This window comes from Abrus precatorius, unplaced genomic scaffold, assembly GCF_003935025.1.
Source record: "Abrus precatorius isolate BTA unplaced genomic scaffold, Abrus_2018 Scaffold3, whole genome shotgun sequence".
Lineage (NCBI taxonomy): Eukaryota > Viridiplantae > Streptophyta > Magnoliopsida > Fabales > Fabaceae > Abrus > Abrus precatorius.
In genome coordinates, this window is record NW_020874373.1 from 29,314,747 (window position 1) to 29,342,421 (window position 27,675).

At 30.2% G+C, this 27,675-nt stretch overlaps 3 protein-coding genes across 3 annotated transcripts; 2 read left to right on the forward strand and 1 right to left on the reverse strand.

Annotated features, from left to right (window-relative positions):
* Positions 1-1,124: 1,124 nt before the first annotated feature.
* On the forward strand, positions 1,125-4,426 carry LOC113863425 (protein SCO1 homolog 1, mitochondrial). Its single transcript, XM_027496997.1, has 7 exons — positions 1,125-1,263; positions 1,444-1,638; positions 1,757-1,847; positions 2,227-2,439; positions 2,916-3,005; positions 3,147-3,279; positions 4,062-4,426. Exons 1-7 carry the CDS (start codon positions 1,153-1,155, stop codon positions 4,168-4,170), a joined length of 942 nt encoding a protein of 313 aa, XP_027352798.1. The 5' UTR covers positions 1,125-1,152; the 3' UTR covers positions 4,171-4,426.
* Positions 4,427-14,276: 9,850 nt separating this feature from the next.
* Positions 14,277-20,736, forward strand: LOC113861494 (chlorophyll synthase, chloroplastic). Its single transcript, XM_027494339.1, has 15 exons — positions 14,277-14,462; positions 14,691-14,735; positions 14,862-14,950; positions 16,034-16,121; positions 16,327-16,412; positions 16,507-16,593; positions 16,686-16,751; positions 16,839-16,922; positions 17,010-17,071; positions 17,655-17,730; positions 17,822-17,884; positions 18,010-18,091; positions 19,918-19,994; positions 20,135-20,182; positions 20,299-20,736. The coding sequence occupies exons 1-15, from the start codon at positions 14,345-14,347 to the stop codon at positions 20,359-20,361; spliced, it is 1,134 nt and encodes a 377-aa protein (XP_027350140.1). The 5' UTR covers positions 14,277-14,344; the 3' UTR covers positions 20,362-20,736.
* Positions 20,737-21,324: 588 nt separating this feature from the next.
* LOC113863465 (protein SLE1) lies at positions 21,325-21,797 on the reverse strand. The gene is made up of 2 exons (XM_027497057.1): positions 21,680-21,797; positions 21,325-21,545 (listed from the first exon to the last, which is right to left on the reverse strand). The coding sequence occupies exons 1-2, from the start codon at positions 21,795-21,797 to the stop codon at positions 21,325-21,327; spliced, it is 339 nt and encodes a 112-aa protein (XP_027352858.1).
* Between the last annotated feature and the right edge of the window lie 5,878 nt (positions 21,798-27,675).

Consider the following 27,675-nt stretch of genomic DNA (forward strand, 5'->3'; position numbering starts at 1 on the left):
AAGCTTTATTTTATCAAGTGATTTGGAAGTTTGACAGTGAAATGCCATAGCTACCCAAGTAACGTGACTTTATTGTGAAGTAGCATGTCCCTACGATGAGTTCTAAGAAAAGAAAATAAATGAAAGAAAAAGTTTGAATTGAAAGAAGAATAAGAAGAGAAAAAATTGAAAGTTAAATTTTTTAAGTAAACAAAAAATATTTTTTATTTGTATTTTTTTATTCTTTTTCATCATATTCAAACAAATTATTAAAGCATAGGATGCATTGGGATATGCATAATTTAATGCAAACCGAGTTGGCCACATATTTTGATAAAATATATAATTTTAATTATTATCTGTATTTAAGTCACGAAACTTTAAAAGTGAAAATTTTAAAAAACATATAATATAGTATAAAATAAAATATCTCTGTATAAATTTATTAAGAATTTCATTAACCTCTCTTTATAGATGAGTTTAAACATTCATAAATAAAAAAATTGAATAATAAAATACATATTTTATATGTTATAAAAAAAAATATCCTGAACCTTTAGGGCTGGGGTTAACATTTTATATGTTATAAAAATATATATACAATTAAATATATTGTGATATTGGATGGATTGGAGCAATTGGAAACATAAATTTAATTTATATTAAAGATATATCAAATTTAGAGTCCATTTCAGCCTTTCTTATATATATATATATATATATATATAGTATGTTCGTTCTTCAAATTAAAAAAAATCTGAAAAGAAAATCAGTTATTTAATTATTTAGAAAACTTACTTTGAAATGCTTACAAAAAACTATAAGTATCTCTTAAAATAAAATATACCATTAATAATTCAACCAAATGAAAAATAACTTATATTTTTTGTATGAAATTTCAAAAAAAATTGTCTTTCACATAACCTGAATTAAATATTTATTTTTAAAAACTCTTAATATATAAAAAATACTATAAACTTTGTCATGAAATTTATTAAAAAAAGTTATTTAAATAAATTAAATCAAAAGGCTTATTATAAAAATAAATTAAAAATTAGATGTTGTATAAAATGCAACTTGAAGAAACATCAATTTCCAAATATAAAACCCCGTGTCCTTGATCTCATTAAAGGGTTTAAGGTTACGGTTTTTGCGAAGCAGAGAGTTCATCTAATGGCGTCCATCATATCCACCAAAGCCAACCACTTTCGCTATTCCTTTCGCCTTCTTCGTTATTGCAGACCATTCTCTCCTCTTCTTCAACCACCCCATCACCGTCACCTGGTTCACTTCTCTTTCCTTCATTATTTACCTAAAAGAAAAAAAATCATTTTTTTTTTTTGTTTTTTTAGATGCAGTTTCCACATAATGTTCATTGCTTTGACTGATTCTCATTCTTCTTCTTCCATTTCAATTGGGTTGGTTCCAATTTTCATTATGTATAGCTTTCTATTGAATTAACAGGTTGGGAATCAAGGTTTTGGTAATGGGTCTTTGGCGCTGTTTCGGAGGTTTCTATCTGGTGTTGCTTCTGATACTGTTAATAAAGAAAACCCATCATCAGATCAATCTGCAAAAGTTGGTTCTGGCCAAGGAAAAGAGTCTGGAGGAGAAGAACGGGATCAGAAAAGTGATGAAGGAAAACCTGTTCGTGGAGGGGTGTGTATCTAAAGTTTTTGTTAGCAATTTAGTTGTTCTTTTTCCTTGAGAATTTTCAGTTAGTGTAAATTTTGATATAAGTTAGACTTGTGAGCTGATTTGTCATAGTGTCTTGCAGCCTGTTTCTTGGTTGAGCTTTCTTCTTCTGGTTCTCACTGGGGCTGGATTGGTATTCTACTATGACAGGGAAAAGAAACGACATATTGAAGGTAGATTACTATGGTGAGTTGAGTATTTTGTGGTTAACATGTAGTTGTGTCTTTGTAATTGCATGTTCATTCGGATTCTAATTTCTAAGTCTCGGCTGAGTGATTGTTTGCTTAATTTATCAAATGAATTTTTAAGGGATTCCTAGAAAAAGAAACTATGGCATGATTCCTTGTGTATTTTATATAGCCTTATAAGAGTCAAATCTAGCTCGAGGATGTACTATATGTATTCTGCCATATTTTTGTTTCTTACGGGTTGTTGGAAACAAATTGGATCAAATAGCATTAGCTCCAATTCCTGTTGCATTTCAATTTGATTCTGATGTATCATATGGATATTTTGTTCTTCCATTATATTGATTTGACATTTTTTCTGTAGAAATACATAATGCTTCAGAGGCTGTTAAGCAGGGACCTTCTGCAGGAAGAGCTGCGATTGGGGGTCCATTTCACCTTGTCAACCATCACGGGAAACGTGTAACTGAAAAGGATTTTGTGGGACAATGGACTTTGTTGTATTTTGGCTTTACTCACTGCCCAGATATCTGTCCAGAAGAACTACAGAAGTTAGTAGCTGCTGTTGATAAAATAAGTAAGTTTTTACAGGTGATTTGTTGTTGTTGGTATATGGTGTGTTTTTCATACTTGTCAGAGCAAGATATGCTCTATTTCTCATCATAGTAGTCAATGAACTCATGCAATTTAACTACCATAAGAGGTCCGAAATAGTGAAATTCATGAGAGGTACGTGTCAGGTTTATTCTTAATGGCAATGATGATTAAAATGAAATTTCAAATCCTGCCTTGACAAATTGATTTAACCTATGGAGGACCTTTTTCTCCTCAAGTCCATGGCAACTAAGCCAACACCTATACATGTAGGGGTGTATATAGTGGGTACCCTAGTTTATTATGAGAGTGAGAAGAGTGACTTTTGACAGTTGTATGTTGCATCAGCTGTAAGATTTAAAGACTGCTTGAGAAGGTGAATTACAGTTTGATTTTAACTTTTGAACTTGATATAATGTATTAATGGTAATCATATCCATGTCTATTGGTTCCCTGCAGAGCAGAAAGCTGGAATGGAACTTGTGCCAGTTTTTATCTCTGTAGATCCTGAGAGGGATACTGTTGAACAAGTGGGTGAATATGTCAAAGGTGCTGGCATCATACTTCTGAACTTTCTTTTATCTGTTGTGTTTGTTCCTTTTTTTTTTTTGACAGGGGGCAGGGGGTTGATATGCAGATTAGACATTTTTGCTTAATTCTATGGTCGTTGTGTTAATTTGTATTTTTCAGAATTTCATCCTAAATTAATTGGATTAACTGGTAGCCCGGAAGAGATAAAGAATGTTGCCCGTGCATATCGCGTTTATTACATGAAGACAGCAGAGGAAGACTCAGATTATCTTGTTGATCACTCCATAGTTATGTAAGTATTTTAATTTCTGCTTCATGCATGCTACATTCTGGTTCCCCACTTGTTTTCAGTGGTGTGTTAGCAGTTTGTCTCTGTCATTAATCATTGAAATTTGTAAATGACCTAATCTTTGAAATATTTCTATGGAAACGATGAAAGTAATGATTGCGTAGGTAACGACCATAATACTCATCAGGACAGAGTATTATGCATACATGCACGCACTAATGTATATCCATCTTATTTGGAACTTTTAAACGTCTGGCCATCAGAAAAGTTCTTAATAACTTTGTCTGAATTAAATTGATAGAATATTTAAATGATTCTAATAAATTTCTATTTAAATTTTAGTTGTTTGTGTTATCATACCAGATAGAGGAATTTCTGCTATTAAGAAATACTAACAACACTTTTTTAATTATTAGTTGAAATTTATTGAAAATCACAAGTCATGTTTGTCCCACTTTTAATTTAATGATTCTCACTATACTTTTGTAATTTTTAATAAATTCAACCAATAAATGACAGTATGTTAGAAAGAGTGTGTTCTAACACACCTCTTTTGGCTATTTGTTAAGCAATTAGCGTGGATAGTGAGATACTTCCATTTTTCTTTTTACCCCTCTACATTGATTTTTTATTTTTTGTGAATATGCTCATACATTTTCCTTGTTATCTGTGCATATGTGATTGTATATATTTTTGCATCTGCCACATTATATAGCTCTCAAAGGATTATACTCGTTGAATAATGAATGCTAATTTGAATTTCATAATATGGTAATTCTTTCCAGATACTTGATGAGTCCTGATATGGAATTTGTAAAGTTTTTCGGCAAGAACAATGATGTTGACTCACTTGCTGATGGAGTAATTAAAGAGGTAAAGCAGTATAAGAAATAATCGGCACACCAGTGCTATTGATACCCCCCATTTCTTCCTTGTGGAAAAAAAATTGTCAGAGTTTTGGCTTTATGGTAGTAAACTAAATCAGCGAGTCTGAATTTACTTCTGAAGGCTAGTTCCTTTTTAGGCGATTCTGAAGATTTGAGTCTTATGGGCAATTTAATTGGTGTCAATTGTTTCATTGGTTAGAAACTTTAGTATCATGCTTCAAAAAATTTTGGGGATATGTTGTTATTTGTGTGGATTTTAACATGTAACGTTATTACAATTTCCATCTTCAACATTTCCTTGTGGCATCTAAATAAGGAAAAATACTGCGGTATCGTTTTAATTGTTGCACTCTCCATTAGTCTTCTGCATGAATTTCTCTACTTCGGTTTAAATGTGAGCTAGTTCACGCATTTAGGACAATCTAAATTAGTTTAAAATATAATAAATAATTTTGTTAATACTGTTATGTATATGCAATATACATTTATTAATTAATTTAGCTGCTATTATTATTATTTTATTTTACAAGACATCTAATATATTTCCTTTTAATAATTTAAAACTTAAATAATTTTTATAATTTTTAAAAATTTGCTTTGAGAATATAAATACTCAATTATTGCACTAAAAATTTGAGAGCGAATTTCTCTCCTCGAATAGTACTAATGTTGGAATGACTTGGGCTTTAATGGGTGCCATGCCCAATCACATTCTGAGATTTCCCTTTGCTTCAAGAGAATGAGTTAGGAAAACATGGATCAACCTCGTTGACGTTTTAAATATCAAACAATTGTAAAACTGTAGACCTTGGTATCATAAACCATCGAAATAGGCCAGACAATGAAGATTCGGAGGCAAGGAAGCAATAATCCCAAATTGTTTATATAGCATGTTTCAACTAAACAATATGAAGAATCTAGGGTAAATATTAAAGTCATAATTCTGTGAAAAAAATTTGCAACAGAACAAGTTACATATAGAAATTTAAGCATTTATTGATCCCATACCGTCTCTCGGAATTCCAACCGAATGTGAGGAACATTTGTTTTGTGAATGTCATAAACATTTGGCCCTCTCTTGTAATACTCCTTACCAATCCAATGTGACTGACACAAGAAAAAATATCAGTTGAGTGCAAATTTAAACAAAAATATGCATCCATTTATTTGATACCAGTACCTCATTATATATTATCCTTCCAGTAGTTTCCCAGTTTGCATTCAGCCTCTATTATTTTCAGTTTCATCATTATAACTAAATTAATATTGTGAATAAGTACCTTGCAGTTATGAACAATTAGGTTCACTAATCCATATTCTCTCCTATGTATATAACTGGTTACAGAAGTTTATTTTCTTTATCTTTTTCTAATCCATGTAATTCTGTTAAAATTTCTTTATTTTAAAACTCAAATAAGAAATGCTGAAGGAGAATGGACTACAGTGCACCAGGATGATGGCATGAAATATTGATAATGGTCATGTTCTTTGCCAACATGTGGTACTTTCCCATTTGCCTCTTAAGTTGGACCAGTGTATCTTTAAATAAAATTTTACATGACAAGTAACATTCATGAAGAAATTTTCTTAGCTTTACAACTTCTACCATTCCAACTTTCCAAGGACAGGTGCTGCCTTGTTGAACATTAGAGATAATAACTGAATAATACCAAAGTCCACATTCAATTTTCGTAGTACTTGAACATTACAAGGACAGTAGGTAATTTACAGCTGCAAAAGATTTGGTTTTGAAGAAACAAACAGCATTACCTAACCCACACCCCCAGTGGGCTTGTGGGGATCTTCAGAGGAAAAAGAAAACAGCTGTCTTGGGGATAGAGGATTATCAATCACAGGAGCAATGTCAAGATTAGTTTACCTTCAAGACATTTGAGAAACCTGATTGATAAACTGAATTATGGGCAATCTCACAAATATAACATGCACTCAACTTCCATACCTATAGAGGAAGAGGTGTCTTGATTGTTAGTATTGTCTATTTACAAGCCATGTAGTGTGAGAGAGAGACAGAAAGATTACAGAAGCAGCTATTCTATACTCTTCAACCAATGGTTCCTTTGTTAAGTGAATTTGGAGTGGATCATCAGTAGAAAGGGAAACATTCAAACCCCTCAAAAAGAACGTTGGTGAAGGATTACGATGGTAATCTAGGAACAGGGAAATACATACTTAAGGGGATCTAGGTTGAGGAAAGATGTAAGCAATGAATAGAATATATACAGTAACAATCTTAATACTAACAGTGACAGAATATTTAACTTGTGCTAGATAGTATATACAAGGAAGAAGAGACCCAACCACTTAATTTTCCTTTTTGTTTTCCCATTATCAGCCAATAGAGTTTTCTTTGGTGGTGCAGTGAATAGCTACCCAAATATTGAGTCACAAGCATGAAGTTCTTTGGTAGAACAAGTTACAGATCTCGTTTAAGGTGTAAAGATTTGCATAACAATAATAGACATAGTATGAATATGCCGGATTGAATATGTTAGTCCACTGAGTCGGGGTTGGAATGTGTTTTGTTGGTCTGTTTTTCAGGTTTGCTTTCATCATCCACCAAATCCAACCCAACAACCTAAAAATAGAAAAAGAAAAATAAATAGGTGGCACTGAATACTATCTTGCACAAGAAAAGGAAAGAAAATTTAATAGAACATGATCTATTTTGATCTATAACTAGAATATGATTGATCAAATATGTACAGCATTAAATCTTTTTTATTTTTTGTTGGGGCAGGAGGGGAAGACCTTAAGAATTTAGAATCACTAAGCAAAGCTAGCAGCAAAATTCTACTTTGGCAATGCATGTTTTTAGTCTTTACACTCATTTACTTGTTTAATAAAATGTATTAGGTCATAGAATACAATCCCTACCATCAGCACAAGTAACCAGAAACTCCTATCTTCCTAAAATATCAAAAGAGATTGAAATTGTACCACACCTGTTTCAAGAAAACATGTAGCTGAGGATGTGAGTCAGGATCCACAGTAACCTCAAAAAGTGGAATGAAAATATTGTCAAAGATATTCGGGAATGAGGTCACAGTTAAGGATATTCTTTAATCCGCACTAAGATTGATTGAGAATCAACATATTTATTACATTAAAATTGTTACTTTTAAATACTTAAACATACAAAAGTTAAAACTATCATTAATAATATTTTTATTTAAGTTTATGCAACTTGAATAATTTCTTTCTCCGACGGTACAACTCTATAAAATTACTAAATAGAGCCTACAATTTTATCTCCCAAACTAACTAGTTTATTGCTGAAGATGATTATAAAATGCTAGTCCCATGTGTTTTGGTTTAGGAACGCATCTTATAGAAAAGAAAAATGTTGTCATGTGTGCATCAACTTATGCAACTCTAACGATGAAATGAAAGAAGGAACTGTTGCTTATTTTAAGAAATAATTTAAAAAAATTTCATTAAGTATGCTCTAATTAAAGAATATGCATGTGAACATATCTGGTTCTAAATTATCTTAAATTATATACAGGCCCAATTTAGAGGTGCAATCGCTTAGGGTCCAAGCTTAAAAGAGGACCCAAAGTAAAAATTGTGTCCTACTTTTACTCGAAAAAAATTTCAGCTCTTACAGTTTGCAGTTAGAAAAAATAGAAAAACAAAAAAAACTTTTCAATTTCTCGCGCCTCACTTGCTATAAATGTAGTTGACTCATTGACCTTTATAGACTCAAAACTTCATTTAATTTTAAAATTTTACTATTTTTAACATTAAATCTCATGGAGAATTTTAGTTTTTTTTCAAAAAAAATTAAATAGTTACTAAGTTTGTCAAATTTACAAATTGTTATTTAAATATTTTAATCAATTATAAAAAAAAATTTACGGTCCCAATGACTATATCATCAACTGAAAGAAGTTTTTTAAAGTTAAAGTTAATCAAAACCTACCAAGGTCATCAATGTTACAAGAACCGTTGAATGGTCTTACAATTTTATCAATCTATAAAGAATTTTTAAAAAACATTAATGTTAATGTTATCATGGATATTTTGCATCTCATAATGCTCGTAAAACTCATTTTTTATGATTTTCTATGTTTTTATAGTTAATTATAACATAAGAGTTGGTTGAATGAAAGAATATTTTTTTTATAATTTTATTAGAAAAATTAAAGTTACTTAAGAAAAAGTATTATTTTAATAAAATTATTAATATATTATTTTATTTTATTTATTACATTTTATAATTTTTTTAAAGGGCTCTAATTTTTTATTTTGTCTAGAGTCTCAAAAAGTCAAGAACGCCCTTGATTATATAATGCTTGAATTCAAATTGGTTTAACCCAACAATTTTATATCTGTTAAAATGTTAGCTTTATTTGCCTCGTAACTAAAACAAGAAAATCAAATTAGTTTTTTTTGGAGTGATTGACGTTATTCCTTATGTTATCTATTTTATTAAAATATAGTAGATTCTAAGCCAAATAATCTTGTTGCAGGACCATGAATCTAATTTCACGTGGGTATATGATAAATAATATTTTAGTTTTTTTTTAATTTTATTAACTAAATTTGTTAATAAACTATAATTTTGATTCTTATAATACACTTAAGAATATAATTTACTAAAATATTCTGCCTAAAAAATAAAGAGTGTACTTTTACAAAACATAACATGGGTGCTTAGCAAATAATTAATGTAGTCATGGACCACTATGTATCTTGACTTTATCTGTTTTTGGTTAGTGCTAGAGGCATTATTATGCATCAAAACAAACAAATAACATTTAAAATCTTATAAAGTATCAAAGATATATTTTTTTAAAAATTTACTCATAGCGTGTTTGGCCATTGTAGCAGGATCTCTTTACTAGCTTGTTGGGATTTCAAACCAATATTGTTTTTGTTTGTTAACAGGAAAAGAACCTCGAAGTTGAAGTCCACAACCATATATTGTTGTTTATGCCAACTAAAAGGCCTTAATATATATATATATATATATATATATATATATATATATATATATATATAGAGAGAGAGAGAGAGAGAGAGAGAGAGAGAGAGAGAGAGCAAAGAGTTCCAATTTGATGCTTTTATAACTCTTTGTCGTGACAGAACAAGTTGCATTTCTCCAAAGTGGGTTAGTAAATTTTATAATTTTCTTCCCTTAGAATATATTGTAAGATTCCTTTGAACAAGAAGTATATGTCACATTTGAGAGTGAAGTCAATAAACATAAATTAAATGTAAAAGTTATAATTAATAGTATAAAAATAAACGTTAACGTGAAATTAAATATGTACTTCATTATGTTACCAGTACAAAGAGAATATTAGTTATAAAATAGCATTTGAAAGTAAATTTGCTTAAAAGTCCCTTAATTGATTAGTTTAGTGATAAAGTTAGAGGACATAAAATATAAGAAAAAAATCACAAGCATATCTCCTTCCCTAATCCCTACTCACTCACTTGGATAAAAATAAAAAAGGAAGGTGATTTTATCACAATTTATTTATTTTAAGAGGGAGAAGATCCTCTGTATGATCTACATGATATAATAGGTTATGTATAAATTTTGTATTTATTTTACTAGTTTTTATATATCACATTTATTTAATGTCTATTGAGAAAAAATATAAAATGTACATACGACTTTGTTAAGTAAAATTTTAATATGAGAAAAATAATTTCTTTTCTAAAGTTGAGTGTAGTTAATTTTAAATTATTGAATGTAATTAAATTTTTTGTTTGTTAATAAATTTATATTAAAAAAATGTATTTTTAATTAAAAATGAAAAAATCAGTGATATTATACTTAACGGTCAAATCAATAAATCATAATTATAACACTTTACTTTTTAAATTATGAAAATAAATAATAATATGTTGTAAACTAATCGAACAAGTCAATTCTTCATTGAAAACGAGTAATGTAAATATTTAAAAATTATGAGCCAAAAGGATAAATTGGTTCTTATCCAAAACGGATATTTTCAATATGTGAGAAATCAAAATTTTTTTCAGTCAAACATATTTATAATTAATTTAAACAGTAAAAGAATCATAATCTAAAGTGCAAAATTTAAATTGTATATAAAAACATACTTTTACAAACTATCAATAAAATATATATATATATATATATATATATATATAATTTAGAATACGTAATTACAAAGCCATCATGAGCAAAATTTTTAAGAGCAGTTATGATTCATGTCTAAACGCTGAGAGTTTAATCCTAATCATCATTTTTGTTCCTAAAATATTTTGTAAGGATGAGTTCTTTCCTCATAATTAAAACATAAATAACAAATATATTTTAATAAATATGTAAATTTATTTACATCTTTGTATGCAAGGATGAATACATTAATTTCTATGAAAACACCTATATTGAACTCAATTAAAACACCATGTCATTAATTATGAGCCCATCACATCATCACTCTTACATATATCAATAACATATCCAATTCACTTCATTTTTTACTAAACAATTTCCCATATAATATGATCACATTTTATAGTTGCTTCTAACATTTCATGAGGTCTTACACAGTAGGTGAATAGTTGCCGGTTAACCCATTTATACGGATACAACATACACACTTATAGGGCCCCTTAGCAAAAGTATAGTCAGAAGTGTTAGTCAGGAAACGAGTGTGTAACCATATGGTGCATTCACATTTTTATAAATTGTGCACCCTTAGCGAATGTTATCCATCACCCTACATTTCTCCCAGACTTTCATAATCAGCTCCATATTCCATACTCTCAATTATCACTGTGGCTATTCAAACTAATTCCTTTCTCATCAATCCATACATCATTCGCAGATCAGCATGTTACAATACACGTATTATGACCATATAATTCAATGTATTACGATACATACATTATAAATACACCTGTCGATGTATCATAATACCTATATCATAATCACATCAATTAATTAGCTACAACTCACGTACTGTAAGTAAACATCTCATAACTCTACAATCTCATCAAAGTTTCACACTTCCCAGATTCAATTCCGTTCAAATATTTTCAAAATAATGCATATCATACATATATTTTTTATACATATTGTTCATCATTTAACTCATTTTCAAAATATACTTAACTTTCAATCAAATTCAATAACCACACTATCATGCAATTTACACCTATAGTCTAACTATCAATCAATCAATTTTGTCAGAGGTCAGATACCTCTAGACTCAATCCAAATCAGATATTATAACCAATCATATTTCATATTATCTCAAAATAACCAATTACCATTAACTGAACCTCCTAAGATAGAGAAATATACATCATTAACCTATCGTAATACTTAGAATTATCACAATAGAAACGAACACTACTGAGGTTTCAAGAATACAAATATGGCTACATTCTAATGATGGAATTGAACTCTCCTTACCTCGATATAAAGATCTTGAAAGAGTTTGATGAAGAGGATCCTTTAAAATAAGAGTACTCCCTAAACAACACGAGATAACCTTTCAAAATAGAACTTCGTGAGAAATGAACAGGATACTCAAACTTAAACATCAGAGGAACTTACTAAGGATTACTTAGATTAGGCGTCCAATCTTGGATTTGACTAACAATCGGAGTTTGGAGGAGATTTTTCTAAGAAAAGAGAGTGAGAATCTAGAGAAAATGAGAGAAATCGAAACGGGGATTAAATGAAATGAAATATCTCACTCTGAAAATTCCTTAAATAACCCTCAACTCTCGCGCTTTTGCTTGAGATAGGAGTACCTCGCCTGGGCGAGCTGTGCAGACAATGGCTCCTTACGCATTTTTTGATATTTTTACTTGAACGAGACCCTTCTCACTTGAGCAAGGGAGTATCTAGAGAGTTCTAAATTTTCTTGCGACTCCTTACCTGGGCAAACTCTATCTCGCCTGAGTAAAGTGACAGTTGAGGCGACTTGATTTGTTCTCGCTTGGGCGAGGTTGATCTCACTTGAGCGAGAATGCTTTAGAAAGGAATGGTCCTAAGCATTTAATTTTGCCTGAACAAGGTAGATCTCGCTTGAGCGAGATTCTCCTGCACTAGAACTTTATTAAACACTTAAAATCCTCCTTAATACCTTCCAACATTATCTAGCATCAATTAATAATCTATCACTAACGCCATCTAAAAATGAGGGTGTTATAATAGTTAGGATTGAAAATACCTTTTCTTAATGATCCATCAATTAAAAAGAGGAAGTTAGTGTATGAATAATAGATTACTTTGTTGGAAGAAGGGGAAAAGCCGTGTTAAAAAATGCCAAAATAAATCATATGTCAATTTAATTCCCATATATATACATATAAATAATGAGGGTGAAAAAGACCTTCATGATTAGCCAATGCAAACATATATGTTATTCTCTCTTTAAAAAAAATAATCTTTTTAAGTCAATTTATTTTTTTACATAATAGTTATTTTACAATTTTAAGATAAAATTAATATTTTCTTTCACTCTACCTTAAAGTAATTTTATTTTAAATTTTTTTTCTTCTATATTTATTTATTACATAAACAAATTTTAAAATAGATATAAAAAAAATTTAATATACATTGTTTAGTTCTTGTGTCACATCCTTAATAACTATTTTTTAAAGATAAAAAATAACAAACATGGCCTGAAACCTTTATAAAATACAACTTTATCATTTATATATATTTTTATTTAAATTAGTTATATAAAACTTAAGAAAAATATTATAAATAATTTTAAAGTTTAAATATAATTTAAATGTTTATATATTTGTGAATTTTAATCTTAGTTTTTCAAAATTAATTTTAATTTGTCCAAATTAAACTCTTTTAATCCTTAATGATAACGTGATTAATTAAAATATTATTATCAGTCAAATTTTTGAGTTAATGGCGAATATTATCAAATTCTTTCAATTTTACAAAGCTATTCTCGGTACCATGAGTTTGATGATTCATTGTGATTACCAAATGTAGTAACACTTTTTTTATTGCCCTCTTAGTTATTATTGTTAATGATCTCATTTATTAAGAGATTCCTAGACTAATCATGTTAGGGCATTATTATTTGGTGTTGGTCTTTAATTAAGGGCACTAAATTTAAGCATCATGATAGAAGTCCACTTCCTCATGCTGCTCTGTTTTACCCTTTTTCCATATTTTTAACTCATGATCAACTCAGACTTTTCTTAATATTTTTTTTCTTAATTATAGTCCTTATAGATTTATCTTCTTAAAAAATAATTTCTATTATCATTTAACGATGATAAGTAAGTAACATATATCTAGTAATGCAGCTTCAACATCACATTATATCTTTAGATGTTTCAATATTATTTGATATTTCTAAATGCATATCATGTTATTCTAAATAGTGATAGAAATTATTTAAAATGGTTTAAAAGTTATAAAGATTAAAATTAATTAAATAATATTTTAAAAATAAAACTCAATTTAACTATATTTATAAGAATTTAAAATTATATTTTATTTAATTCTAAAAATTATTATAGTATACATGTCTTATTTATCGATATTTTTATGTCATAATTGATGTCAAAAGATTTATTTTTAAAATCTAAATTTTGTTATAGAAGATGAAATTAATATTAAATATTTTACAAAATTGGCACCAGGTTACAACCCATTTAAACTAGATTACACAACTTAAATTTGACTTCAATCTAATATATTACTCTTGCTGATTTATTGATTGAACTAGTTATTGAATGAGTTTAACAACATTGTTTATGCTGAACTTTATAAAGATTTAACAAGGAATTTGTTTGTAATAATTTTTTGAATTAAAATTGTGTGCTAGATAAAGTAAATACATGTGACAGTTAGAGTAATTTTTAGTGAAAAATGTTTAAGAATAAGTAACTTTTACATAGTAAATTTTAGAGTTAAAATTATTAATATGAATGAGAGAGAGGACTGTATTAAAAAGAAAGAATCTCTCAAAATGTTATTAAAAATGTAATTTAAAATTTTGAGAGATTATTTAATAATATATTTTCATTAAAAAACTAAATTTGGGGTAAATAATATTGTTTAGGAATCAAACTTACTATTTCCTTTATTATATTTAAACTCTTATATTGTAGTCTATCACTACCACCAAAAAGATCGATAACCAGTGTCTCTGTGTGTTTCTGTGGCAACTTCAAGCTCATAATCTTCAATGGCTTCCCTAATCAACATGGTTTCGATTCCGCCAAGAATATTGTCAACCACACACACGAGGATCCCTTCACTTCAAGCTCGACCTGTTTTGCCTCCCCTTTCTCTCTCTATTTCTCGTAGGTTGACTTAAAACAGCTCTTTCTGGTTGCTCTTAGAGTGAACTCTTGTGTGTTCAGAACACCCTTTTGGGTTTTCTTTTGTTTTCCCATATCCAATGTGCGCACTAGACATGCTTCTTCATAGTTTCTCAGCTACCAACATGGTTAAAATTGCAGCTTTTATGCTTTTTTATGACTCTTGTTTCAATGGGTTTGAAATTATTGGTGTTTGTATGGACATTACAGGGAGAAGATTATCCATTAGAGCCGCAGAAACTGATACTAATGAAGGTGGTTTTGGGTTTTATCTATGTTTTCATGTTGTTGTTCATTTCCCAATATTTTTGTATTTATCACAAAAGGGTAACTTTTTTCTTTGTGTTTTTTTTATTCTTATTGGGTGGGGTGTATGAGCAGTTCAATCTCAGGCACCAGATACAGCACCATCTAAAGATGGTTCAAGCTTCAATCAGCTTCTTGGTATTAAAGGAGCTGCCCAAGAAACAGTGAGTCTACCTCAACTGTATTGCAGTTTATTTCCTTTCTATGATGTAGATTTGTTGTGTGGATCATGAAAATTGATAACAATTTTCATTATGGCATGAAATGGTCATAATCAGATATTATCTGTCAGGCAGTGACAAAATTGGACGGTATTGTAGATCCAGGAGTTGCAGGATGAGTGTGGGATTTTTTGAGTCACTTAAATTTGATAAGTTGTGGGAATGAAATACTGTGAATTATTGTAGAGAAAATTTGCTTAACCTGCACATAGAATCTGAACTGAGGTATATTTATGACGCTGTGCTGCCTTGTACTGGATTCCTGTCATGTCCAACATAGAACCCAAACGATACGTTTGTGTGTGTGTGTAAACTTCATTTATAGCAAATCATGACTCGCCCAAAGACTTATATATAACTCTACGAAGTGATTGAGTAAAAACAATTCACGGGAAAATTACAGTCACACTCCCTGAGGTTTAATGAAATTTCATTTGATACCCCTCTTTGTTTAAATCCTACACAAGCATCCTTTAATTTATGTAACAACATAACATTACATGCCCTTCTTAATTACAAAATCCACTGTTAATTTTTTTATGCAATTATATGAATCAGGGGAGATCAAAGTAATGTAAAAAAAGAGAGGGGTAGCCGATGAAATTTTGTTGAATTTCAAGGAGTGTGAATGCAATTTGTAAGATAAGATTGAACTGTTTGAATGATTGAAAAAGGGTGTTTTCTTGTGCAACTAAAATTGTGAACCATGTGTCCTTGGTAAACAAACTGATATGAATCTGAAATACTGGATTGCTGATTGAACTGCCATATAGGAAATTATCTTCACTTCATATTGTTATTTGTAAACTCTTCCAAACCTGTGTACTGCACAACTTAATCTGAATATGTGTCTTTAACAATCCACCAATGGTTTAATTCTGAGACACACCGTAAGCTTAACTTTGGTTCTGGATTACTAACAATTACATCTGCAAGTTTACTGCAATAGTAAAATACTGCAGTTGTCAGATAACTGTTTTTGAAAATATTTGTATTTGATAATTAATTGATTATTATGTTTCACAGAATAAATGGAAGATTCGTCTTCAACTTACAAAGCCTGTCACTTGGCCTCCATTAGTTTGGGGAGTAGTTTGTGGTGCTGCTGCTTCTGGTACCAAATTTTCTATCAGTTAGCATAACATTAAAACATGATATGCATAGTCACCAAATGTTTGGTCCTGCATTTACTGTGATATTGTTTAGAAATGTTTAATGTTTTGTATTTAATTCTCCATCCTTCATGGTATACAATACAATTATATATTTGATTTGAGACAACTCCTCAATGTTTTCAACCTACAATGATTTCTGGGCAGGAAATTTTCATTGGAATATTGAGGATGTTGCTAAATCAATAGTGTGCATGACTATGTCTGGCCCATTCCTGACAGGTTACACACAGGTAATATTCTTTTCTTGATATCAGATTCTGCCAACTGCTACTAGTGGGAGTATCACTGACATAACTTTGAATTATTGGGATGTTATATTCTTAGACTCTGAATGATTGGTATGACCGAGAAATTGATGCAATAAATGAACCTTATAGACCAATTCCTTCTGGGGCAATTTCTGAGAATGAGGTATAGTGTAAATCTGAGACTTAGATGTCTTTTCCTGTTTTCACGTGTTTATTTTTACTTCTATTGTTTCACTTTTTGCTCAAATCCTGCAGGTAATCACTCAAATATGGGTGCTTCTGTTAGGAGGTCTTGCCCTGGCAGGTTTATTGGACGTATGGGTGGGTACAGTACACAAGTCTCATGATCTATCACTTCTGAGTGTAAATTATCAGAATCTTGATTGGTGAAAATATTCTCCTATGCAGGCAGGGCATGATTTCCCTATAGTATTTTACCTTGCAGTGGGTGGATCCTTGCTGTCATATATATATTCTGCACCTCCTTTAAAGGTAGTGTTTTAAAATTTCATTTTCTTTATATTTTCTTTTCCCTTTGCCTACGATGATCATTTGACTAAGTTCTACATTTCTTTCTAGTTAAAACAAAATGGATGGATTGGAAACTTTGCCCTTGGAGCAAGTTACATTAGTTTGCCATGGTGTGGTACCTTCTACTTTGATTAACTCTAATTACTATGGATTTAAGCTGTTATCCTGGTTGTGTACATGTAGTTTAGTTAGGTATTTGATATTTTTTTTTCTATCTTCTCAGATAATGAGTTGCTAAACAAGAATGGTGCTTAGCATTCATATGCAAGATCCACTAGAGAGGGCAATGAATTTTTTTATAAAGAAATATTTTTTACGTAATATAATAAACATTATTAAGAGGGTGAGCCTTGACACAACAATAAAGTTGCAGCCTACCTGAAGATCACAGATTCATGCACCAGGTCGGAGCCTCATGCATTGGGATGCCCTTTTATACTGCAATAACGAAACCTTTTCCCACTTGATGGAGTCAGCTACATGGAGCCCTTTTTATAATATGATAAAAATAGTTGCTTTTGGATAATATTTATTTCTGGAATGTGACAACTATTGCAATAAAAATATAACCGGGGTAACCCTACATATCATCAACAGGGAATTGTGATTAAACTGATCATGTTTGATTTGCTTGAGTTCTATTTTCTAGATTTGCACTTTATTTAACAGTCTTAACCGATTTCTTACTGACAGGTGGGCTGGTCAGGCTTTGTTTGGGACTCTTACACCAGACATAATTGTTCTCACCCTCCTATACAGCATAGCTGGAGTATGTAGTATATGCTACATGACATATTGTTACAATAACATGTGAAATGATACCTTAGACTAGTCATTAATGTTGTTGTATCACATTGCAGTTGGGAATTGCTATTGTCAATGACTTCAAAAGCATCGAAGGGGATAGAGCTCTAGGGCTTCAGGTCTACTGTATTAACCTTTGCCTTTCAATTACAGTAACCTGGAATTTTTGTTTTAGAAACTCTAATTATTCAAAGTCATTGATGTAGCTTCTGCTGACTTTTCTATTGCAACCTTGTTTGAGTAGTCTCTTCCAGTTGCTTTTGGTGCTGAAACTGCAAAATGGATATGTGTTGGCGCTATTGACATTACACAATTATCTGTAGCTGGTAAATTTTGATCCCTCTAATGTATACTAATAATTACTCTACATTCTATAAGCTTTTACGGTTTTACAAGGTACTATAACAATGCAGTTGGAAAATTGTCACTATATTAACTTAATGGTTATCCTTATCCTTGTTTATTACTTGTGGATTACTGATGTTTTGACTTTTGCTTTTATCTTTTTGTCTAAATCAGAGTTGTACTAGGTTATAACCTTGTACTTTGTAAGGTTCTTTCTAAATTGGGTCTTAAAAAATTCAAGAACCGGTTATCATAAATTGCCTCTGATGCATTGAAGTTACACTGTTGGTATAAGCATGACTGTTGTCATTTCAACCGGCGTTAATTTTATTCTTCATATCTTTCTAACTAATAATTGATGATTGTATAATATCATAGTACAATTTTTTAGACTAATCTTTCTAGTCTGAGATAGTAAGTGTTAAACATTTTAGTCCTTAAAATTTTAAAGATGTCAAACTTTTGCCTTCGTCCATCATTTTAGTCTTTCGAGTCACATGCTATCAACACACAACACAATAACAGAATATTGACATATCAAAAAATGTGACATGTCAGATTGATTTGTTGCAAAAATGTTGTATATGGTATAGCATATGTTTTTATTTTATTTTAGTCTCTGAAACACTCATAAGACATTTTAATTTTTAGTTTTTAAAATCTTTTACCTACCTATCATTCTTCTTCTTCATTCTCCCTTGTCAAAAACTACCATTGTTGGTTATCATCTGCATTCTCTGTCAGCTACTTCGCTGTTGACATCCACCACCCAAAACTTTGACCATTTTACATGCCAACTTCACTAGTTCAGCTACTTCGCTGTTGACATCCAACACCCAAAACTTTGACCATTTAAATGCCAACTTCACTAGTTGTCTTCCAAGACACATCTATTCCAACATTGTCCACATTGATTTTTTCAACAACAATCTTAATAGAATAGTACCAACTTCCACTAATCATGCTTGATAGACTAAAAATCTTGAATATGTTGTCCAATGGACTCAAAGGTGACGTACCCTCTTCCACTGGAGACTTGATCTTGGCTTTAAATTTGTTTTCGGGATTTATTCCAGATTCCATTTTTCTTATACCTGGTTTGGTTCACTTAGATCTAAGTTCAAATAAACTCAATGAAAGTGGTTGGTTGAAGAGATGAGTGGTTCTTCCGGTTCTCGACAATAGAAATTCCAATGGCAACCGCAAGTGGCGTAGTTTATGGAACTTGGGTTTGTGGCAGTGGCATTGGAGGAAGGCATGAATTCACTACAATTGTCTAAGGCGTGACCACCTAAGTTAGCAAGCATTCATTGTAGTTGACCGAAATTTGGCGGTTAGTAGTAGCCATGGGATGGTGTTAGTGAGTGGAAACAAAGAAAAAGGAAAGAAAGCGACAAGGAAAGAAGAAAAGAGTGAAGAAAGGACAAGAAAAGAGAAAGAGAGTTTAAGACGACAGGACATAATTGGATGAGAAGAGGGCAATAAGGTTGGAGAAGTGTTAGATGACAACAACAAAATTATCGGTGGGAAACGCAAAGGTGACCAGCGGTGATAGTTTTCGGGCAAGAGAAAATGAAGAATGAAAAGTTTCAAGAATCGAAAACTAAAATACCTAATGAGTGCAATATCAAAAAAATATATACTATATATAACATCACGTAATTAAAATCATACATGAGGACAAAAACGATGGACAAAAACAAAAGTAAAATATAGTTTCTTGAATTCTGGTAAAGCAATATTTTTCATTAGTGCAAAATGGATTACATTCAAATGCAAAGAATTTCACTTGCATTTATTGTTGCAGGATATCTACTCGGGGCTGGTAAACCGTATTATGCATTGGCTTTACTTGCCTTAATAATTCCTCAAGTCGTTTTTCAGGTAAAGTACACAATTACAATTTACGCACATTGAAAATTTGTTTATAATGATGTGACAATTTTTTTTAGGACATACTAAACTGTTTTTTCTATCTAAATTTATGGTGGCATCTCACTTGTTCTTATCATTTTATTTTGCAGTTCCAGTACTTCCTCAAGGACCCTGTGAAATATGATGTTAAATATCAGGTATAATTGACTATATAAATTTTGCTTCGAAGCTTTATAACAAAATAGAGCAAGGGCAAATGGCCCATGTCTATCAAGAATAGAACAACTTTTTATTCATGTTCTTGTGTTTTCAGGCTAGTGCACAGCCATTTCTGGTGCTTGGTCTGTTGGTTACTGCTCTAGCAACTAGCCACTGATATTTTACGTGCAAAAGTTACTAAAAGGGATAATTCATAGAATAAAAACGAAAAAGGGTGCCACTGGTGAGAAAGGGTGGGGCTTTTGTTAGGTACCCGACATTCAAGTAATGTAACTTTAGGAACCAAGGCTTGTCCAGCCCAGTATTGTGCTGCTTTTTTTTTTCTCATCTTTTGCATTATCTCTTCTCTTATACACTTATTCAAGTTTTGATTATGAGTCTAGGTTGAGAAGAGTTTCTTTTTAGGATGCTTTAAAAGACAATGAATTGTACAAAATGTGGACACATACATTTCCCTTCCATGGTTTTATAGACATATACATTACCCATCTTTGATTTGAGATCAAGACTTAAAAAACTGTTGTGATTTTTCAATCCGCTTCATCCACTCTACTCCTTATCGAAGGTACTTGTCATTGCTTTCATTAAAGCATTCATTTAAAAATTACAATCCACCACTTATAGCAGGTATTTGTTTTTCCTTTCATGTTACATGTCATTGAGTATTCATTCATCACATTTATAGAATTTATTACACAACACAAAACATGGCCTAAACGTGTAAAATACCGTACGTACGGCGTTTCGATTTTGTGTTTGTTTCCATTTAATATTTATCTTCCTTGTTCCATATATTCTAATAAGGCCACTCAAAAAAACTTGGAACTTAAAATGTATAAAGAGAAGATCATTATATAAGGGAAAGGGAAAGTACCATTACTAAACATCTTCCTTAAAGGAAGAGACTAACAAGGTTCCAAAACCTGAAACACTTGACATTACTAACAAACAACAGCATCAAAACATAATTTTTTACGGTACTAGTCTCCTACATATATTCACAACTTACATCAACTACAAGAAAAACACTACTACTAGCATTATTTCATTACTTGTCTCCTACATATATTCACCAGTACTCCTACATCAACAACTACAAAAACACAATGCCCCATATTTTTTAGTGATTCCTAAACTTAGACTCATCTATGTCTATGCCTTCCTCTTCAGCACGCTCTCCACCAGACTTGTCCATAGTGCTAAGCCCTCCTTTGCGTCCCATCTCTTGGTACCCTTCTCTCCCCATCTGTTCCTTCCTTGTTTGGCCTCCTTTTGTCCCCATCTCGTGATACCCTTCTGACCCTAGCTGCTGCTTCCTTGTCTGCCCTCCACGGCTCCTTCCTACACATCATAAAACACATCAAAGAAAACCATAAAATGCATTGCTTCAATGATAAAAAAAATGGGTTAATCATCATAATGTTTGTTCTTAAGATTGAATGAGAAAGAGGGGTTGCATTGCATTGCATCCATGCCTTCAGCAAGGTGTTCTTGAGCTTCAAGACTCTTCCCACCAGTGCCTCCAGGAACCACAGTTTCACCATGCTTTGCTCTCTCATCAAGTTCTTCACGGTTTTGTTGCTGCGATGCCATGTTACTAAAACCTTTTATTCTTCTTGCAAGCACTTTCTTGCTCTGCAAGCAAACTGAATGACAATGATTACTAGGAGTGTTAATAGTTTCAGCCAAGAGAAACACTTGACGATTTCCCACACAAGTGAAAGAAGAAAGGTTCATCTTTTTATAGAGTGAAAAAATATGCATGTAATTAAAGTAGTAAACTAATGCAGAGTAATAAATATAGCTATAAGAAAAGGCTAGATTATTAAGGAAACTTAAGTGTAGGCATGCATGCATGGACACGTGCAAGAGACACGGCTAAAGGTGAAAGAGGACACGCATGTAGGTGCCACTGTTAAAATAGCATATCATGACAAGTGCAATCGGTTGCGGTGGTCATCGAGTTTTGCCTATAAATAAAATTGTGCATAATAATTTGTTTTATGTGATTTATAATTTATTAGATAACAATCAACATATTTAAGCGATTTAAGAATGAAGGAAGTAAATGTGATTGCAGCAAATGCAAAATCTGTGATGATAGCAAGAAGCTGCTCAAATATATGCATTCACTACCACATAATAATTCAAAGGATTTTACTAAACACAAAGAATATGACAGAGGAGATGTTACAGGGGAATTTACTTGTTTTTATTGGTTAATAAACTATTTTAATATTTATTTAATTATTTAAAAATTTTGATTAAAATTTTCTTTTATCAATATTTACCTATATGTTCGATTTTAATCTTTCAATTTTTAATTACATAATTTTTAAATTTTATTTAATTATGATGATTCCGTTAAATATTTATTTAATCATTAACAGTGTTTATTAAATTATATTGTGATGATCCTACTTGACAAATATAATTGCACCTTTGTTCTTTTAACTCTCATGTTTGTTCAATTTTGATCTCCTTTTTGTTTTTTTCAAAAAGCATGTGTGTAGCTGAACGAAAGAGATGATTAAACCTTTGTTCAATTTTGATCTCCGTTAGATGTTTTTTTGTTTTTTTTTTCAAAAACATCTTCCTTGTCTTCCAACCTCATCACATTCCTCTTCCTTTATCTTATTATCCTCTCTTTTTGCACCATTGCCAAAACAATTTTGCTCATGTCACTCCCTTCATCAATCGAGATCCCTCTCTCTGGACACTCCTTTCATGTCTCTACCTTGCCAAAAATGTCAACTTTCTCCTGTTCGAACCCTTCACTCAGGACTCTAATCTCATTGTCAATGACAAAATCTGAGGTGGTTTGTTCTTGCACTAGGAAAAGGGGTTATCATCGTCGTTGGAAGATGATAGGGATTAGGATAACAAAAAAGAGAAGAATAAGAAGGTTGATATCGGGAACAGCCAAGAGAAAGAGAAGGGCATGGATTTACAATTCTTTAAAAAGAGGTTCAAGGTGGGTAATTCTTTAAAATAGCGCAATTAAAAATTGAGAGATTAAAATTGAACATTTATGTAAGTATGAAGACAAAAATGTAATTAAGAAAAATATTTTAAATCATCATATTCAATTATTATTACAGATGTGGGATCGTTCATTCACGGTCCTAAGATATGCTATGGTTTACGTCTTCTTTTGAAAGTTTGGGGAAAATATGAATATGAAGAAACTAATGCTTCTAATACAGTACCGGGAAATATGTTTAAGCTTAAAATTAATTATTATATTGTGGGAAGTTATTCTTTTTTGTTTGCTGTTTCTTAGATTTCTTACGGTGGTAAGATTAACTTTTACACAGCATGACCATACTTTTTCATATAATATTTTATCATAATTTTCATCATTAGATATGGAAATACATAATGACAATTCCATCAAACACATTAAGCTGAAATTTGCCCACGATCAATTCAATGCATTTCACTTCAATGAGGTTAGTAATAAACTTATAGTGCAGCTATAACTACTCTATATATCCATAAAAACCTTGTTTGAAGGTGCTTCTGCTTATCATTCATCACCTTTTGCGTGCATCACTCTTACACCCTCTTTTTTTTTTTTTTTTCCCTTTTATTTGACACGTGTTGCTATCAATACTACATGATAATGATATTATGCAAGTCTAACTTTTTTTTTCCGTAATGGGTATGATCAGGAACCATGACCAATTAGTAAATCTATTCAAGCAAATAATATAGAGATCCTTGACAAATTGACAACACTGTTGATAGCCTTCAATGCAGCAACAAACACTGATACAGGAAAGTCCTTGTTCATGATGTTTCTGGTTTTGACCATGGTTCTACACTCCTTCTTAGCCATCATTGGGAAAATGTTTCTGACACATGACACAAAATTTCTTCTAAGCATAACATGCGCCATGCTTGTGCTGGGAAGTGCAGCTTCAGTTCTGGCTTTGAGCTTCATCTCAACCACCATTGCTTGGATCAATTTGGCACTACAGGTTGGAATGTTCACATTGGTTGCACATGATTATGCTGTTTTTCAGAGGATAAAGAATTGGATTAAGGGTCGCATCACTTGTGGCTAAGGTTGCTGCCTCTCTAGAGAATGCACAGCATCCCTGCTAGATTCCTTTCACACTGTCAGGGTTCTTAGTTCTTCTTCGCTTTGTGGTGGTTATGCTTATATTTGTTTTAATGTGAGTTTGGAATCTTGGTTCATCAAGAATCTGCCTCCTTTTTAGTTCTCTCTGGAGTTTTCTTTTCTTACATCTCTTTTTTCTATGATTCGTGGAGTTAACAATGCCAAAAATATTCCTTTTTCTGTCCCTTTTATTGTTATGGTAAGAATTTGAAGACAAAAGGGTTAATTTTGATATACCACTGACATCCTAAGATAAATAAATCTGGGATCATATTTGGTTACCTTCGAAATTCATTGCGTTGTTCCTTTAGAATAAGTGGCACTATTTGGTGTACGAGGTTATGTGCATATGGTTAACTTTTCCCTTGTCTACCTCATAATCACATTTCTCTCTCAAGTATAATCCGTCTGTTTTTAAGCTTCGGAAGTTGAAACTCTTTTGTCGATCACAAAGGCTTCTTTTACTTCAACAAGAGGTTATGTGTCAATGCTACTTTGACTAGGAAGTATTCTGAATGAAAGTCCTCAAGGTTTTATTGACGAAAAAATTAGAAAAAGATGCAAAAAATTAAAACCTTTAAACTTGGACGCGTAATTAATATTTTGAATAATATATAACATCGAGTTTAAAATTATAGGTGCAGTATATTAGTGGAATATATTTGTAATTAGTAAAATATTTTTGAAATTGCTCAGAAATTACTTTTTAGGCTACGATGCCTTAAAATGATTTTTCTTTTTTATATATTTTTCTATATTAGTTTATTTATTTTTTATATTTAAAAAAAGAAATCGGTCAGGCCATCTTACTGCTTAACTTATTTAAAACTTAATTTATTTAATTAACAGACTTAATTTAAATTTTTTAAAATATTTAATTAATTAAATAGGTTAAGTTTGTGTTTAAAAAAAATCTATTAAGTCTATTAAAATAATTGATTTTAAATTTATAAAATTTATAATAATATATTAAATGATTTTATATAGAAATTATAATATAATATATTAAATTAATTAAATTTTAAAATAATAAAATTTTTAATTAAAATTTTTAATTTTTTTATTAGAGTTGAAGAATGTTTCAATTACATATATAGATAAAGCTCTACTTGCTAGAATTTTTTGTATATCTTATTAGCATAACATAAATTTATATTGTGTTATCTCGATTATGTTTATCACTAATTTGTTTCATTTCATGTCATTCATATTTATCTACAATTTTACGCACTTGTTTATATTATATTATTTTTTAATAATTTATTTAGATATAAATTTTATGACTTTTAAAAATATATTTATTTAGATAGTTTAATAATCTATTAAATATTTTAATATAAAATAAGTTATTAAAAAGACTAATAGGATAAATCAAACTTTTAAGTAGTTATATTAGACTTAATAAAAAATCTATAACATATAATAGACTAAATTTAAAATTATTAAATAAGTTAAATTTATTTATATAAAGTCTAACCTATTTCAATTCCTATTCATGTTAGCTTTATGAAAATGATCTTCGTGTACATGCAACATTAGAATAGCAATGCATGTATTCACGGCTTTGGACAAATGTAATGAAACAAAGTTATTTCACAAAACTCCATACAATATCCAATAAGAAAAAGGAAGCTTGCTTACTACGTCAAAATACAATGTTTTTATTATGAAACTAGGATTGAATAAATATAAGTATTTTTATTCAAGTAACTTTAAACAAAAATTAAGTGGCTTATTATTTAAGTTTTAACTTTGAAATACCAACAAGCATACAAAAATATTTTAATTGTAATTGAATAAATGAATCATAAATTTATGTGGTTTATTTTTAAAAATAAGCGATTAAAGTTTATTATTTTATAACCATAAATTATTGCGAGAAAGATAAAAAATAAAAAGTAATTTAATGTGTATACGTAATAATATAATCATAAATAAATTTATAGGGTTTGTCTTTTTCTTTCAATCTAACTTATTTAAAGTATTGATTTTAAACTTTAAATTAAAAATAAATAAAATAAATTTAATATACACTTTACATGCATACACATATATATAACTCGACAAGTAGAAAAAAATGATAAAAATTTGACACTGTAACATCAAATATTTTTTATTAAATGAAACTAAAAATTCCAAAAACACATAAGAAAATTAATTCAAAGACTTGAATACAAATGTCAAGAGCATCTAATTTCAAATAATGATACAAAGAAATAGAAACTTGATCTAAATAGGCATAAAGCATAAGATCATGAAAACTTATTCTAGAAAGTTTATTAGCATATTAATTTGTTATCCTACAAATAGACAAATCTCAAATACTAAATGGATTACAAAATGAAAAATGGATGAAGATTATTTTGAATATTCAAAACCAAATTAAGAGTATTCTTAGAGTTAGTTCATATAATTTGTAGAATTAGCTTTGAAGTAGCTAAACAAGAAGAGAGTAGAAACTATCAACATTCAACTTGAATTGGCAATAATTACGAGAAGTCCATCTAACCAAAATCGGCTTCCTAACAAGCTTAGGAAGAGCACTGAAACATCCCTTGAATTAAAAATTATATAATTAGCATAAATAAGAATTTTGTAAACCAGAATTTTAGGTTGAACAAAAGATTCTTCAAAAATAAAAGAATTTTGATCTTTTCATAAATGCTAAGTAATGATATCAAACAAAATATTCCTACTAAGAAAGTTATTCCTTTTCTGCTTAATTAAATCACAAAACAACCAATCAATAAGACCCAAACTAAAATTAAAATTCTTGTATATACTAATGATTTCATTACAAATAAAAATAAGAATTAATTGAGTTTATATTACATAATTAAAAATACTTATAATACAAACTTAGCAAAAGTAATCTTATTTGTTAAAGATATAATTTATTTTTTTAAAAGACAATTTTTCTTAATCTTATGAACAATGAAAGTAATTTTTTTCTTAGATTGATTATGTTGCTTAATAGAAATTCCTAAATAAATTCTAAAAGTGCTAAATAAATTTTATGCTCAAAGTACCACTAATAGAATTCATAAGAGCACTATTAATATTCTTAGAAAAGAACAAAAAAAGATTTGTCTTTATTAATCTTTTACCTAGAAGTTAAACTGAATTGATACAGAACAATTTTAATATAGTGATGAAATAATATTAGCAAAATCAGAATTTAAACTAAAGGATATCAATATTAAAATTTTATCTAAGTTTATCATAAACTTTTTAATAAAAGAGCATGAAAGTCGTTAGACCTAAAAAATTTAAAATTAGCAATATTAATGAGGAGACTTTAACCTCTCCATGGTCAATTCATAGTATGATATATCTTTACACTGT

Bases quoted from the DNA above. Each gene is read 5' to 3' on its own strand.
- LOC113863425 (XM_027496997.1), top strand. From the start codon at position 1,153: ATGGCGTCCATCATATCCACCAAAGCCAACCACTTTCGCTATTCCTTT. The intron at 2,440-2,915 runs GTAAGTTTTTAC...GGTTCCCTGCAG, and splicing joins AGCTGCTGTTGATAAAATAA to AGCAGAAAGCTGGAATGGAA. The intron at 3,006-3,146 runs GTGCTGGCATCA...TGTATTTTTCAG, and splicing joins AGTGGGTGAATATGTCAAAG to AATTTCATCCTAAATTAATT.
- LOC113863465 (XM_027497057.1), bottom strand. From the start codon at position 21,797: ATGGCATCGCAGCAACAAAACCGTGAAGAACTTGATGAGAGAGCAAAG. The intron at 21,546-21,679 runs GCATGGATGCAA...TATGATGTGTAG, and splicing joins TCAAGAACACCTTGCTGAAG to GAAGGAGCCGTGGAGGGCAG.
- LOC113861494 (XM_027494339.1), top strand. From the start codon at position 14,345: ATGGCTTCCCTAATCAACATGGTTTCGATTCCGCCAAGAATATTGTCA. The intron at 16,122-16,326 runs GTACCAAATTTT...ATTTCTGGGCAG, and splicing joins TTGTGGTGCTGCTGCTTCTG to GAAATTTTCATTGGAATATT. The intron at 16,413-16,506 runs GTAATATTCTTT...TTATATTCTTAG, and splicing joins TCCTGACAGGTTACACACAG to ACTCTGAATGATTGGTATGA.